The 13,514-nt window shown below is 41.5% G+C and overlaps 1 protein-coding gene across 1 annotated transcript in view; it reads right to left on the bottom strand.

Annotated features, from left to right (window-relative positions):
* MED13 (mediator complex subunit 13) overlaps positions 1-13,514 on the bottom strand; it is a 109,897-nt gene that overhangs the window by 47,175 nt on the left and 49,208 nt on the right. The window contains exons 4-7 of the mRNA XM_079955362.1: positions 7,991-8,136; positions 4,815-5,012; positions 1,906-2,088; positions 226-388 (exon numbers count right to left, since the gene is read on the bottom strand). Coding sequence (XP_079811488.1) covers positions 226-388; positions 1,906-2,088; positions 4,815-5,012; positions 7,991-8,136 — 690 coding nt within the window. The remainder of the gene's footprint in view (positions 1-225; positions 389-1,905; positions 2,089-4,814; positions 5,013-7,990; positions 8,137-13,514) is intronic.

Here is a 13,514-nt window from a genome sequence, read left to right as displayed (position 1 = left end):
CAATACAGCAATCGATAAAAGTGTTTTACACATCCCCATCCATCTCCTTTACATGCCTCTGATGTCTTCAGACTTGGGTGAGCAACAAATTAAAAACACTAAAATGTACCAAGCAATTAAGGAACACGTGCAGCTTTGGTTGAACTCATTTGAAAGCAACTGTGTTCCACTTTTAAGTACAGATTTTACAATGTCTCCATATGCACACAAAAACCTCATACATACTTGGTCAGCGCTCTGTTCATATTGCATTCTTGCCAGACTCTGTCAACCACTTGATTGGCCAGCTTCCGAGGGATTTTGCCCCCATGGTGACTAATGCTTTCGGAGCTGAATATGTCAGAAATAGAAGGGAGCTTCACCCACTTCTGGGCTGAACGAGTATCAACTGAAGAGAAAGAGGGAAGGCAACACAAGAGTTAACTAGACTGTAAGACTTTATCCATCCTATCTGCTTAAAAAAAAAATCAGAGCGCAAAAGCAGAGGCAGCCACAGCATTTTGTAGGCACCAAATAGTTGTTTTTTTAAACAACAACAACACTGTCTTCATTTGAATTACTTACTCTAGGACATAGCAGATAAAAAGGCACTAAAAGTGTCACATTAAATTAGGCTCTGTCTATTTCTCATATACAAATTACAGAGCATTACACAAATTATGCTCAAGTTATTTGTTTGTTTGTATACCACTATTTCATTCATCCCCTTCATGGATCACTGCCGTGTCATGGCGAAGGAGCTTGAATAACTCCAAAAAGCTCTGAGCTATGCCGTGCAGGGCCACCCAAGACAGACAGGTCATAGCCGAGAGTTTAGACTAAATGTGATCCACCTGGAGAAGGAACTGGCAAACCACTCCAGTATTTTGCCAAGAAAACTCCATGGGCATAAAAAAGGAGAAGCTTTGAGAAGAAAGTGAGAGTTTCCAAGGCATGCTTTGGTTCGTGGGGTCACGGAGAGTCGAACACAACTAAGACGACTAAACAACAACAGTTTCATTCATCTCTCTCTCAAAGAATTTTATGGCAATAAAAACATAAGATCATGCAATATAGTTAAAAATAGAAAAAAATTGAAGTAATACTTCAAATACTGAAGTATTTTGAAGTATACTGAACAAACACAAGTTTCAAAGTATGGAACAAAAGTAAGAGACAGTAACTAGGTTCTATCCAGTTTTGAAGCATGCACACCCACCGTGAATGGTCAAACCTACAGTCACTTGTGCTCAGAAGTCTGTAGTTTTTATCATGACAGATTGCATGGTGTGCAATCTCATCTACCTCTCCCGCACATTCCTGCTTTCTACTCTCCAATTTACCATGGAAAACCTCATCAAAGCACCAGGGACTGAGAATGGACAGCAGCATGCACTCAGAAGGTATCCTTTGGATTTCATTGTCTAAGGGTAGGGGTTTGAAAGCACACCTTGCTCAAGATGAGCAGACCTGCCCCTTTGGTTCCATGATGGAAGAAAGGCAGGATATAAACGTCAAAAAATAATCATGGTATTAACCATTAATTTATGTCAGGGGTCAGCAAACTTTTTCAGCAGGGGGCCGGTCCACTGTCCCTCAGACCTTGTGGGGGGCCAGACTATATTTTGAAAAATAAAAATAAAAATGAACGAATTCCTATGCCCCACAAATAACTCAGAGATGCATTTTAAATAAAAGGACACATTCTACTCATGTAAAAACACGCTGATTCCCAGACTGTCCGCAGGCTGGATTTAGAAGGCAATTGGGCCGGATCCGACCCCCGGGCCTTAGTTTGCCTGCTCATGCTTTATGTCATGCTGATGAGAGGCCATCTGGGCAGGGAGAACATGTCAAAACAGTACCTCCGCTTTGTAGATTTTAAGTATGACAAAGCTGGTGGATGGGGAAGGAGTTTTACTATACCTGTTTGAACCTCTTCTGGGGACGTAGGTGGAGTCAGAGTGACCGAGGACATGGCAGGATCTCTTGTGGAAGCAGGCACTTGATGGACACCCAAGCAGTTGCTTGACCCAGCAGTGCTAGGAACAGGAATGTCTGTCTGAGGAACTAAAACAAAGCATGCCGGGTAGACCATCCGTACACCAGCTAAAAATAAATAAACAAAAAAAGTTTATTACACAGTCCAACCCAGGCACAAAGTACATCACTACCGACTGTAACACTGCTTTTTAAGCCTTGCTTGAAACAAACAAACAAACAAAAAATCTGACAGGCAGACAATTTGAATTCTCCACCCTCATTTTATCCTCATATGCGAGAGAGGTTGGGTTGAACGGCCACAAATTGGATCAGCATCACCCAATGAGTTTCCTGGCAGAGAAAAGGTCTTCCCACTACACAAGTGGTTTACATCATGACTGATCCTCTCATCAATGAAACCCAGAAGTAGCTTCTCTGAAAGGCAGCTGCAGGAGAGAGTTTGGAGTATATTCTTGGTTCAAGCAGAGCGAAAGAAGGGCCAAACAAGCCTGGAGAGTGAACTAACTGCACTTGGGACTTGACCCAGAATTTTTGAAAATGTGCAGTTTTTTTTACATCACATATGGGGGCTCTTTAGCAAAGTTTGAAAGCTACCACACTCCACTACACTAAGCAGTATCAATTTCAGCAACTGCTTATTAATAATAACATATGATGCAGTAAGTAACTGTTTACAAGAGGGTCAGCATTCCTTAAGGGGCAAATCTGTCAGGGAGTGTTAGCAGTGGATGTGGCCAGGGCCAAGAATGGGAAAGAACATCCCATTTTCTATCCCCCCCCCCCCCACAACCTCTGCAACTGCCTTCCTTGTCTTCCTCCTCACCCCAATGGCTTCAACGGGCAGATTTGGGAGTAGGGCTGGGAGGAGAGGAGAGAACAGATTGCTCTTGGCCAATATCTGAACCAAGAGCCTGCAGAAGGCTTTTGAAATTAGGTTGAGAGCCTCATGAAAATTAGGTGGGGTGCAAGTGGCCCACCCCTGGTTTATGACAAGCTGCAGGAAAACTGTTTAATATAACCTGAAAATTGCCAACATCTCCCCTTTCACAAACATCCCAATGAATGACTCAGAAAATTACTAGCATCTCCACTAAGCCCTGTAACACATGGCTTACGGTTCTCTTCAACTATGAAATCTGAAACTATTTCCGCTGTTGCATATAAATCCTTGATGGCCCCAATCATTTTGCCCATGCCTCAATTATTCTTCTGCCCAGTGCTGGGCTAAAAGCATGTTACTTGTCAGTGATGCAATATAATTTATCTACCTTTTCTTTTTCTCCACTAAAAGCAGTAAGACTCCTTGTCATCTTCCTCATAAATCCTACTCTAGTTTGTCTTATAATAGTGCCACTCTTCTCAGTGAAAATGCTTTAAATTTCAATCCATCCTACCGCCATTCTTCTTCTTTTTAAAGTTAAATAAAGACATACGCTTCATTGTGACTTATAATTCCTCTGACACTCTTAAAGCAAATCGAATTCTCAATTGTTTTCACTCTAGGAGGTCAGTTTTGTAAATTTTGGCAACTAACCTTAATGCTAAAAGAAGCACAATTTCTTACGACTGCTTACAATATTTCCCTTTCCTTCATCTAATAACCTCAAGATAGTACACATGGTTCTCATCCATCAATTTGCCTTGTAATGACATTGTGAAGTTTATCAGGCCAAGAGATATAGTGACCAGCACAATGGGTGACTGCTATGCAAGAAGACTTGGGTAGCCAATGTATTATAGCCTTGTAGGACTCCCAGCTCCCACCAGCCCCATGGCCAATGGTCAGAGATTATAGAAACTTTGGTGGGCACCAAATATATAGAGATGTGGGTGTGGGTGTATGAATGATGCACCTACCTTCCTCTAAGCCTTCCTTTCCCTTTGCATTACCAAACACAAACTGTTTCCTTTGTTTTAAAATGTTCCATGATCAGATCTGTCTGACATCTTGTGCCCCCACTACAATCCATGCTCTTGGTGTTTGTTGTTTTTACACTTTCTTTCCCTCCATTTGCTCTAGTTTACCTTGACATTCTGTGTAATAACTTGCTCATAGTTTTAGTGTTCAGTTTTTCAGCAAAGCTTTTGAATCCTCTTAACCTCACGATTATCTCAAACTATACTAGTTCCCATTTAAACAAAAGCCAGTGGGATATCAGAACTATGACAATTATTTATTAGACATTACCATTGTGCCTAGCTCTTGCTTAGAAGGAAGAAACAGGAGTCACCAATTTTAACTTTAGCAGCAAGACCTTTTTTAAAACAGGCAATTAACAGCTCCTAAATTGGTGCTCTCCTGTCCCATTCCTGATAAAGATAGCTCATCAGCAATATTTTTAATAACACTGCAACACTTATAGAATCATTTAGTTGATTTAAAGACATAGTCTGATTAAAAGAATGTTTGTTTTAAACAAGGCAACAGCCCTTTTTTTTTTTTTTTACATCTCCAACCCCTAGTGTCTGTTCCAATTTACACAAAGGTGACCAATAAGAATTGGGGGGGGGGGGATTGTTACTACTAAATCCACACTACATATGAACTAAGTAAGTTTTCACAAGTGAAGACCATCTTGACTGTCTGGTGACAAGACATTTATCAGAGAGCGGAGAGCTGCATTAGGAACTTCAAAAATAGTAATTAAATAAAGCAATTTCATTTGTTGGAGGCAGGTGAGGGACTTGTGACCCTCCAGGTGTTGCTGGACTAGACAACTCTTCACCAATGGCTACGCTGGTTGAGGCTGATGGGAGCTGGGAATCCAACAGTATCTGGAGGGCTACAGTCCCTCCCACCACTGGTTTAGGGATTTAAAAAGCTTTCGTACCAACAAGGACTTCCACAGCAGCGAGAGAGTCATCCTCCCAATCCATTTCTTCTTGCTTTTCCTCCAATCCCTCCTTCAGGTTGGATGTGATAGGATAGAACTGTTTCCATTCCCCAATCAGTTTTTTCGTAGCTGAATCAGACAACTTGAACGACTGTCCAGTGAGTGTACCATTTAATCCGAAGGGACTTAGAATAACTACAAATACAAAGAACAAGGACATTCATCATTCACCAGCACCACCCCAAAAAGATCTATGATGTATACTCAAGGGCTGTTGGTGTGTCAAGGGGCTAAGCTTCCATGTGCAGTAAATTTGCAAAGGAAGTTAAATCTTTTCAAGGATTCCACTATAACATCTCTTTTGCCTGATGGCTAGCCAAAGCCTGTATACCATCACTGCCCCCATGAAGAGCTGCAAAGACTCTTATTTGAGATCAGTTTCAGTGGCTAAAGTTAAGCAGCTATTAGAAGCTTTAGGGTGAACATTCCAGTTCAGAATATTTACAAGAATCATTACCAAAGCCTGCAAGGCAGGGCAGAATAAAAAATAGCCAATGTAATTAGTCAATAGCATGGGATGCCATGGGTAGCTCCAACCCTCTCGCTGATTTAATCCAAGGGCAATTCAAGGACACATTCCAGTCAGGCAAAAACATTCAAGAAGGCTATGAAGCAGGACTAGACTAGTAGGGGTGTGGCCTTGAGCAAATTCCAGGGGCCAGATTCACCCACGCACCTGGGTCTGAGGTTCCCCAGCACTGTTCTATGCTCATTTTTCTTTGGAAATTTCCAACTAAGGCTAAAAGCTGAATATTGCTTCATATTAAGGGAAGTTCCACTATCTTTCCTTTTTATTTTTTATAAAAATGTTTAGGTAACACTATTAATAGAGAATATCAGTATGGTTTACAAAAATTATATATAATGCAATGCAAATATATATATATTTATAAAGTTAAAACCAGAAATCAGCTAAGTTTTATGGAAAGGTATAGTCTTATTTGCCTGGATAGGACAGAAAGAATGTAAGTTTTCAGCAGGTGTTTAAAAGTTCGAACAGAAGGTTCCTGCTCAATCCCTGTTGGCAGAGTATTCCATAATACTGGACTCATAACACTAAAGCAAGGGTAGGCAACCTAAAGCCCATGGGCCACAAGCGGCCCATGGGGGTCGTTTAACCAGCCCATGGACGCTTGCCACCCGCTCAGTTGGCTCCCATGAGCCACGCTAAACCAGCGTGGAACAGAGCAGGGACCGCCTTCCGCAACGCTGGCCGGCTTCCCATTGGCTGCAGAAAGCTCCTGCAGCCAATGGGAAGCCGTGCACACCTCCTCCACGCCGAAAGTAGCCAGAAATAGTGTTTGTGCATGTGTGCGTGCGTGCACACTCCGGCCCACCGCAGCATCTGCGGGACCGTGAACCGGCCCAAGTTACAAAAACTTTGCTGACCCCTGCACTAAAGGCTTGCTTTTTTATGACTTAGGAGGCTATTCAGGCATATTACAAGAAAAGAGTGGGCAAAAATCTTGTGCTTTTTTGCTCCCTTCCCGCTTCTCCTGCACACACAGTTTAAGGCTTTCCATCTTGGTTTGTAGTAAGTGTAAACCATAGTTTCCTGGGAAACAAGGAATGTCAATCATCTTCAGACTACAGCTTGAAATCACAATTTGTGAACAAACCAGTTTGCACAAATCATTTTTCAGGGTTCAGAAAGAATGACAAAGGAGCAGGAGGCTTCTAATCTCAACACATAGTTCAGCATTATGAATAGCCTCTTAACTCTGACAAAGTTTGAAATCTCCACTTAAAAGCACCGTTTTAAATCTCAGAAACAATTTTGTGCTTTAATTAGCAGGGTAGACTGTGCTCTACTGTGCTGCATGGCAGCAAGGAGCCATCCTCACCTGACAATCTCAGGACAAGGACTTATTGTCCCTCATTAAAATGTATGTGTACTGAAACAGGGTGAGTTATGTAAGAATCAGTGTACCATAACAGCAGATAGAAATTCATCCAAACGTCTGATATAGAAACGCATTGTAAGAGATCAGCAGTAGGGAACAATTTTCTCTAATACAGGAGAGGTGAATGGATTTTTATTTTTTTTAAAGAAACACCAGTAACATCTACTGAAACAGATTGCAAGCTGCTATGTACAGGTTAGGCTCAAATTATTTTCTTTTCTTTTTTAATAATAGGGAAAACCTGGTAACAAGAGGAGGATGATCTCTAAAAGCGTCATAAACTGGTCTATGTTAGGAAAGTTACCCTTCAACAGTTGGCAGCAGCCGACAGACAGCTGAAAAACTGCTGAACATGAGTGTTTTTTTAAACTTGCATGTAGAGGAACCAGTCAAAAAATAAGTTCAGGGTCATTCCAGGAATAAAACATATGAGATCCATTTACTGCCATCAAGAAGTTTTGGGTTTTAGTGCAACATATAGGCATCAACACTGAAGAATCTCGAGGCATCCTTAACAAGAATAGCTTATTAGGTTGCATTACAGGAAGCTCCAGTGCCATTTCACACATTGATAAGAGGCAAACACAGGCAAGGCCATCAGGTGTACATCCCAAAAGCTATAGCTAATCAGTGTTTCTTGGCAAGAGTACCTGTACAATACATATTTGCTTCAACTGACATTAATGTACTATGTGAAATGACACTATGTGAAATGACACGTAGATTAAAAACCACATTTTGCCTATTGTTTACAGTAGCCTCCCCCAACCTCATGCCTTCCTGATGTGACCACGCTGGTTGGAACTGATGAGAGTTGGAATCTAAAACATCTACAGGGGACCAGGTTAGGGAATACAGAATTGAAGATTCTCATATTTTGTTGGAAGTTCAAAATGGATCTTTCAAGACAGCTATTCCTGACAAAGCTGAGTGTTCAGAATAACTAATAAAAAAGAAAACTAAAATCCAGGAGAGAATCTGCAAACTTATTAAGACATTTTCATCAGTCTTGTGATTAACCTCTACTCCAGGGGTCAACAACCTTTTTCAGCGGTGGGCCGCTCCACCATCCCTCAGACCTTGTTGGGGGCTGGACTATTTTTTTTTGTGGGGGGGATGAACGAATTCCTATGCCTTCATTTAGATAACAGAAAACAGTCTGTCCAAAAAGGACACAATTAATCTCTGGAGTCAATCAAAGAAACCTACCTTGAAAAGGGCTGTTAGACTGCTGGGCCAGGGTGAGATGTTCTTCACTAACAAAGTACACAGGTTGGTGCTGGTTGATTTCCACGCTGGTACAAACATTGCTGTCCCCGTGCAAGAAGAAGGTGAAGGAGCAGGACAAATGTTCGCTAGGAAAGAAGCAGAAGGAAATCAAGGTGATTGGTCCAAGTAGGCATCCCAAGAAAATAAAAAGTGCAATATTTCTTTATGAACTGCCTAAGTAAGTTCTCTGTGCAGCTTACAGTAAGAAAGAAAAAGACATAAACCTTAACACATAAATACAGTATAAAAAGAATCCCTCATTCACATCACTGAAGTTAAAAAACAGATATAAAAATTGAGGGGCCCTTCAAAAGATTATTTGAATGTAGAAAAGAAAGGATTTTTGGGGGGAGGAGGAATACATTCCCAACTCAAAATGGGGGGACTATATTTTTGTCCTGCCCCAAGCGACTGGTCAGGAATCCCTTAGTCAAACCAGTATCATCAGCATTCCACACCATACACATCAAGTGATGAGCAAGATCACACCTTTTGATGCAGACCAGAGATAAAGAACCTATTGTTCTCTAGCTGTTGTTGGCCTACAACTCCCATCATCCATAGCCACTGGTCACACCAGTTGGGATTGCTGGTTGCTGGAGTCCAACAACATCTGGAGGATCGTAGGTTCCCCATTCCTGATGTAGACATTCCCATCCTCTACTGCACAGAGCAGAAACTGGAGGCCCCAGGACCAAATCAAGCCCTCTTAATACCAGTCCTCACTTCCCAGTTAAAAAAATCACAGACCAGAAGAATGTGTGGAGAAGCAGTTTACCAGTGGCTAGAGCAACCGGACTTTGCTGTGTCCATTTTATAGGCACCAGCTGAGCACAGTTAGTTACTGACTGAGGCTATGCAACACCCTTGTTCATGCAGCATGATACATTATCACCACAAGCTAGCACAGAAAGGACTAAGTGCAGCTGGTACCTTGTGTCCTTAGCCAATAGACTTTGTAGAAACATTTGAGATAAATTTCTTTCAAGATTTAAAAAGGTCCACAGTTCCCATTTGTAAAAGGGATTAAGTTGTTTAAGACCACCAATTGTGTCTTTAGTCTTAAAAATTTCAGAGCTAACAAGAAAATGAGTGCAACAGCACCTCAGAAAGCGGAAGAATATAAACTACAACACTTTGGGGAAAGGTATATTTAACCAGGCTGTTTAAAATTAATCTATTTGTTTACACTCCATTATCTTCAATGACTAATGAGCATTTCAGAAAACAAAAGGTCTTGACTAAGAATTCAGACACTCTTCTCTTCAATTAAATTGTAAGAGACTTAATGCATATGCTCCAAGGCATCCTTGGCAATCTTCAAACAAAAACCTGCAAAGTAACTCATTCTTAGCTGTCCTTAAGTAAACAAAAGCCTGGAAAATTCAGCACATGCATCAGGAACTTTAAATGCACTTGTACAGCTGCTGCCGCCACCTCCACATACACACTTGTATAGTTGATTGAAAAGAACAATTTAATAAAGAAAGATCATGTTGGTACTGCCTACATGATAAATAGGCTTAACATGGGAAACCTAGATATACCAGGGACAAAGGTTTAACTATCTTCTCAAGACCATTTCACATATTACAAAGATGTTGGTAACCAAAGATACTCTCTGCCAAGAGGCAGCAGACATTCACACCTACGGAGCAAGTACACAGTTCATTTTAGATGCTTCACACTTTATATGGCTGGGGGAAGCTTTACACATTATGTTTTTGAAGTAAATTAAAACAGTCATCAATAATGACAAATCATATTCAGTAGGCACCTAAAAACATAACCAAACTGGAGGAAGCCCCTATCTGTGGACATATATATAGTAGAAACTTAACTGATGCTCTGTTAATATGGCTAATATGGCTTCCCACAAAGAATCCTGCAGATTGCAATTAACAGAGGATGCTGAGACTTCTTCATTAGACCTCCTCACCCTACCTCTGGCCTTGTACAAGTAACATTCCCAGGGGAGCAGGAATGATTATCGTATTAATATAATGATTATTATATCAATTTAATGGTGCAATTCTATATATGCTTACCTAGAAGACAGCTACATTGAATTCAATGGGGAGGGACTACAGCACAATGATAGAGCACATGCTTTGGATGTAGAAGGTCCCAGGTTCAATCCAGTTAAAAAGGACCAGATAGCAGCTGAGGGGAAAGACTCATCTTTGGCTAAGACCCTGGAGAGCTGCTCCCAGACAGAGTATACATTACTGGGCTAAATAGGCAAACGGTCTGATCTCATACAAAACAACTCCCTGTGCTTCTATGTAACAGAACATTTATTCTCAAGTATGCATGCATAGGACTGCCGCTTGTTACATACATGTGCTCTTGGTATCAATTCCCTATCTATAAAATGGCAATAGGGACTTCTCTACAGAGGTAAATGGGAAGCATCAGAAAGTGAGGATCATAAATCACTGTGTACACCAAGTGTGTTGATGAGAAAGTCAAAACAAAAGAGCTTTGTTCTCAAATCTGAAATGTAATGCCCTGGAAATGGAAATGTGCATACAAGAACTAGGGGAAATGTTTTGTTTTTGAAAGTGGAATTAAAAACATCCTGTATGGAGGGGAGGGGGAATTACCAGCCCGAGTGTCTTAAAGACTTACAACTTTAAAAAAGTAACACCATTTTTGTTCCAGATCTTTACTCGTTTTCAAGCAAGTAAAGATCTGGAACAAATGGATGGCGGCTAACAGATTGAGGTTGAATCCTGACAAGATAGAAGTACTGTTTTTGGGGGACAGGGGGTGGGCGGGTGTGGGGGATTCCCTGGTCCTGAATAGGGTAACTGTGCCCCTGAAGGAGCAGGTGCGCAGCCTGGGAGTCATTTTGGACTCACAGCTGTCCATGGAGGCACAGGTCAATTCTGTGTCCAGGGCAGCTGTCTACCAGCTCCACCTGGTACGCAGGCTAAGACCCTACCTGCCCGCGGACTGTCTTGCCAGAGTGGTGCATGCTCTAGTTATCTCCCGCTTGGACTACTGCAACGCGCTCTACGTGGGGCTACCTTTGAAGGTGACCCAGAAACTGCAATTAATCCAGAATGCGGCAGCTAGACTGGTGACTGGGAGTGGCCGCCGGGACCACATAACACTGGTTCTGAGAGATCTGCATTGGCTCCCAGTACGTTTCCGAGCACAATTCAAAGTGTTGGTGCTGTCCCAGTATACCTGAAGGAGCATCTCCACCCCCATCGTTCAGCCCGGACGCTGAGATCCAGCACCGAGGGCCTTCTGGCGGTTCCCTCATTGCGAGAAGTAAGGTTACAGAGAACCAGGCAGAGGGCCTTCTCGGTAGTGGCGCCTGCCCTGTGGAGCACCCTCCCAGCAGATGTGAAAGCAATAAACAACTATTTTACTTTTAAAAGACAACTGAAGGCAGCCCTCTTTAGGGAAGTTTTTAATGTTTGGTGCTGTACTCTTTTTAATATTCAGTTGGAAGCCGCCCAGAGTGGCTGGGGAAACCCAGCCAGATGGGCGGGGTATAAATAATAAATTATTATTATTATTATTATTATTATTATTATTATTATTATTATTCAAAAGAGTTTTGTGTGAGTGCTATGACCAGAACTCACTCTCCTTCTTTACCTATGTCAAGGGTTCTCCTAGCAAGTGATGAAACTACACATTTATACACAGAGAGAGAGAGAGAGAGAAAACATGAATTTCTTTCTCTCACACACATCCTTATTGCTTGGTGGCAGGGCAGAGGGATCACAAGTACCAGTACTACAAAGGAAGGATTTTGATGATTTACAATTAGTATTCAGAGATCTAAAAATAGAGAGATAAAAAAATGGCATTTCCATACCCTCTCAATAAAGCATCTCAGTAAATGGTACAAATCCTATATTTATAGAACTAACACAAAAAATAGAAGAAAAATCAAAGTTATATGGGAGAGCTGAATTTTAGTCAGCCCCAAATCACTTTCACACAGCTCAGACCCTGGAGCTATTGCTCCATCCAATGACAGCTTGAAACTGAAACAAAGTAAAAAAATTCCTTCCAGTAGCACCTTAAAGACCAACTAAGTTAGTTCTTGGTATGAGCTTTCGTGTGCATGCACACTTCTTCAGATACCAGATAGCTTGAAACTGAAACCTTTATTTCTCCTCTCTTTCACCTAGCAGAAGCAGGAGAAGATGGCATATTTAATTAGGAAATTAAGCTCAGTATGCAAGTGCTAAGATTCAAAAGCACCTATTTCCTTGCAATTGCAGCAGGTAATGTACCTAATTTGTGTTTGGGTTGCAATGATGCCTATTTGACCAAAATTCTAAAAGCCATGCTAGTTCCTCAAGCAAGCGCAAGCGCACACACACACACACACACACACAAACAGGGGAAGCGGTTTCACATCTGTCATAGAAAGAGATATCACATGAAACCCCAACTCTAAATCAAAGACATCAGAAAATAGGAGTGTGTTCAAATCACCAGTCAAACATAAAATCTACTGTTTTATGTTTTGTGTTGGATACTTCCCTTCTGTGCCATTCATATGCTACAGCTCTCAACTGTCATGTCAATAATGGTTTATCATTATCTCTTATAGTATTAAACTCTGGGGGGGGGGATACCCCAAACACTGAGAAAAGCAGAGAAATCACTGCATAGTCAAGATGTTGTCCTTACGTCAGGGGCAGTCTGTGCTGGATCTTCCAGCACTAGCTCAGAACACTTCCAGCACTCATTTTCAGCTGGGCGTGTGCCAGTTCTTATGCAGCTGCATCAAACAACTTTCACAGTTTAGCTCAGACAACTGAAAATAAAAACTGAGCAGATTTATCACCACTAAAAAAAAAAAAGCAAACAAGCAAAAACTCCAGCAAACCTGGCAAGACCCAAAGTCACAATTCAATGAAGCTGCTGTGTTCGAATAATTAGGGAGGTTACCTAGCTCTTTTGAGAAAGCTGCAAATCTAAGAGGCAGGTGCTACCTCGGTAAGGCATGATAGAACTGTTTTTGAAGAGAAACAGCCTAAAAAATAATTAAAAGTGGGAAGCATAGCCCCAAAGGAATGCACTCTGTGCTACCAGACAGGCGTTCACAGGAGATCATCAGAATGAAAACAAGATCATAAGAATATACGAGCCCTGCTGGATCAGAAGGAAAAAATGCCTATCAAGTTCAGCATACTGTTCTCACTGTGGCCAAGCAGAGCACAGCAGTATTCTCCTGCTTGTAATCTCAGTAGCAGGTATTCAGTTATTAGTGTGCCAGCAACTCCCATCAAGCGTACTATATTTACTGATATTTTCTACATCTAAGCGAGGGCAGAATCACACACACAAGACGAGGTTCACAGTTTAGCAGGCTTAGCTTATTCACCATGGGTGGCAACCAATGCTAGTCATACTCATTGAAATCAATGGTCTGCTCTCTGTATTACATAGCTGGATATCACCTAATGGGTATAATCCAAATTAAAGT

The sequence above is a fragment of the Podarcis cretensis genome, assembly GCF_951804945.1.
Source record: "Podarcis cretensis genome assembly, chromosome: 15".
NCBI classification, from domain to species: domain Eukaryota; kingdom Metazoa; phylum Chordata; class Lepidosauria; order Squamata; family Lacertidae; genus Podarcis; species Podarcis cretensis.
The sequence above is the reverse complement of the archived record's forward strand: the minus strand, read 5'-3'. Positions and strand labels throughout refer to the sequence as shown.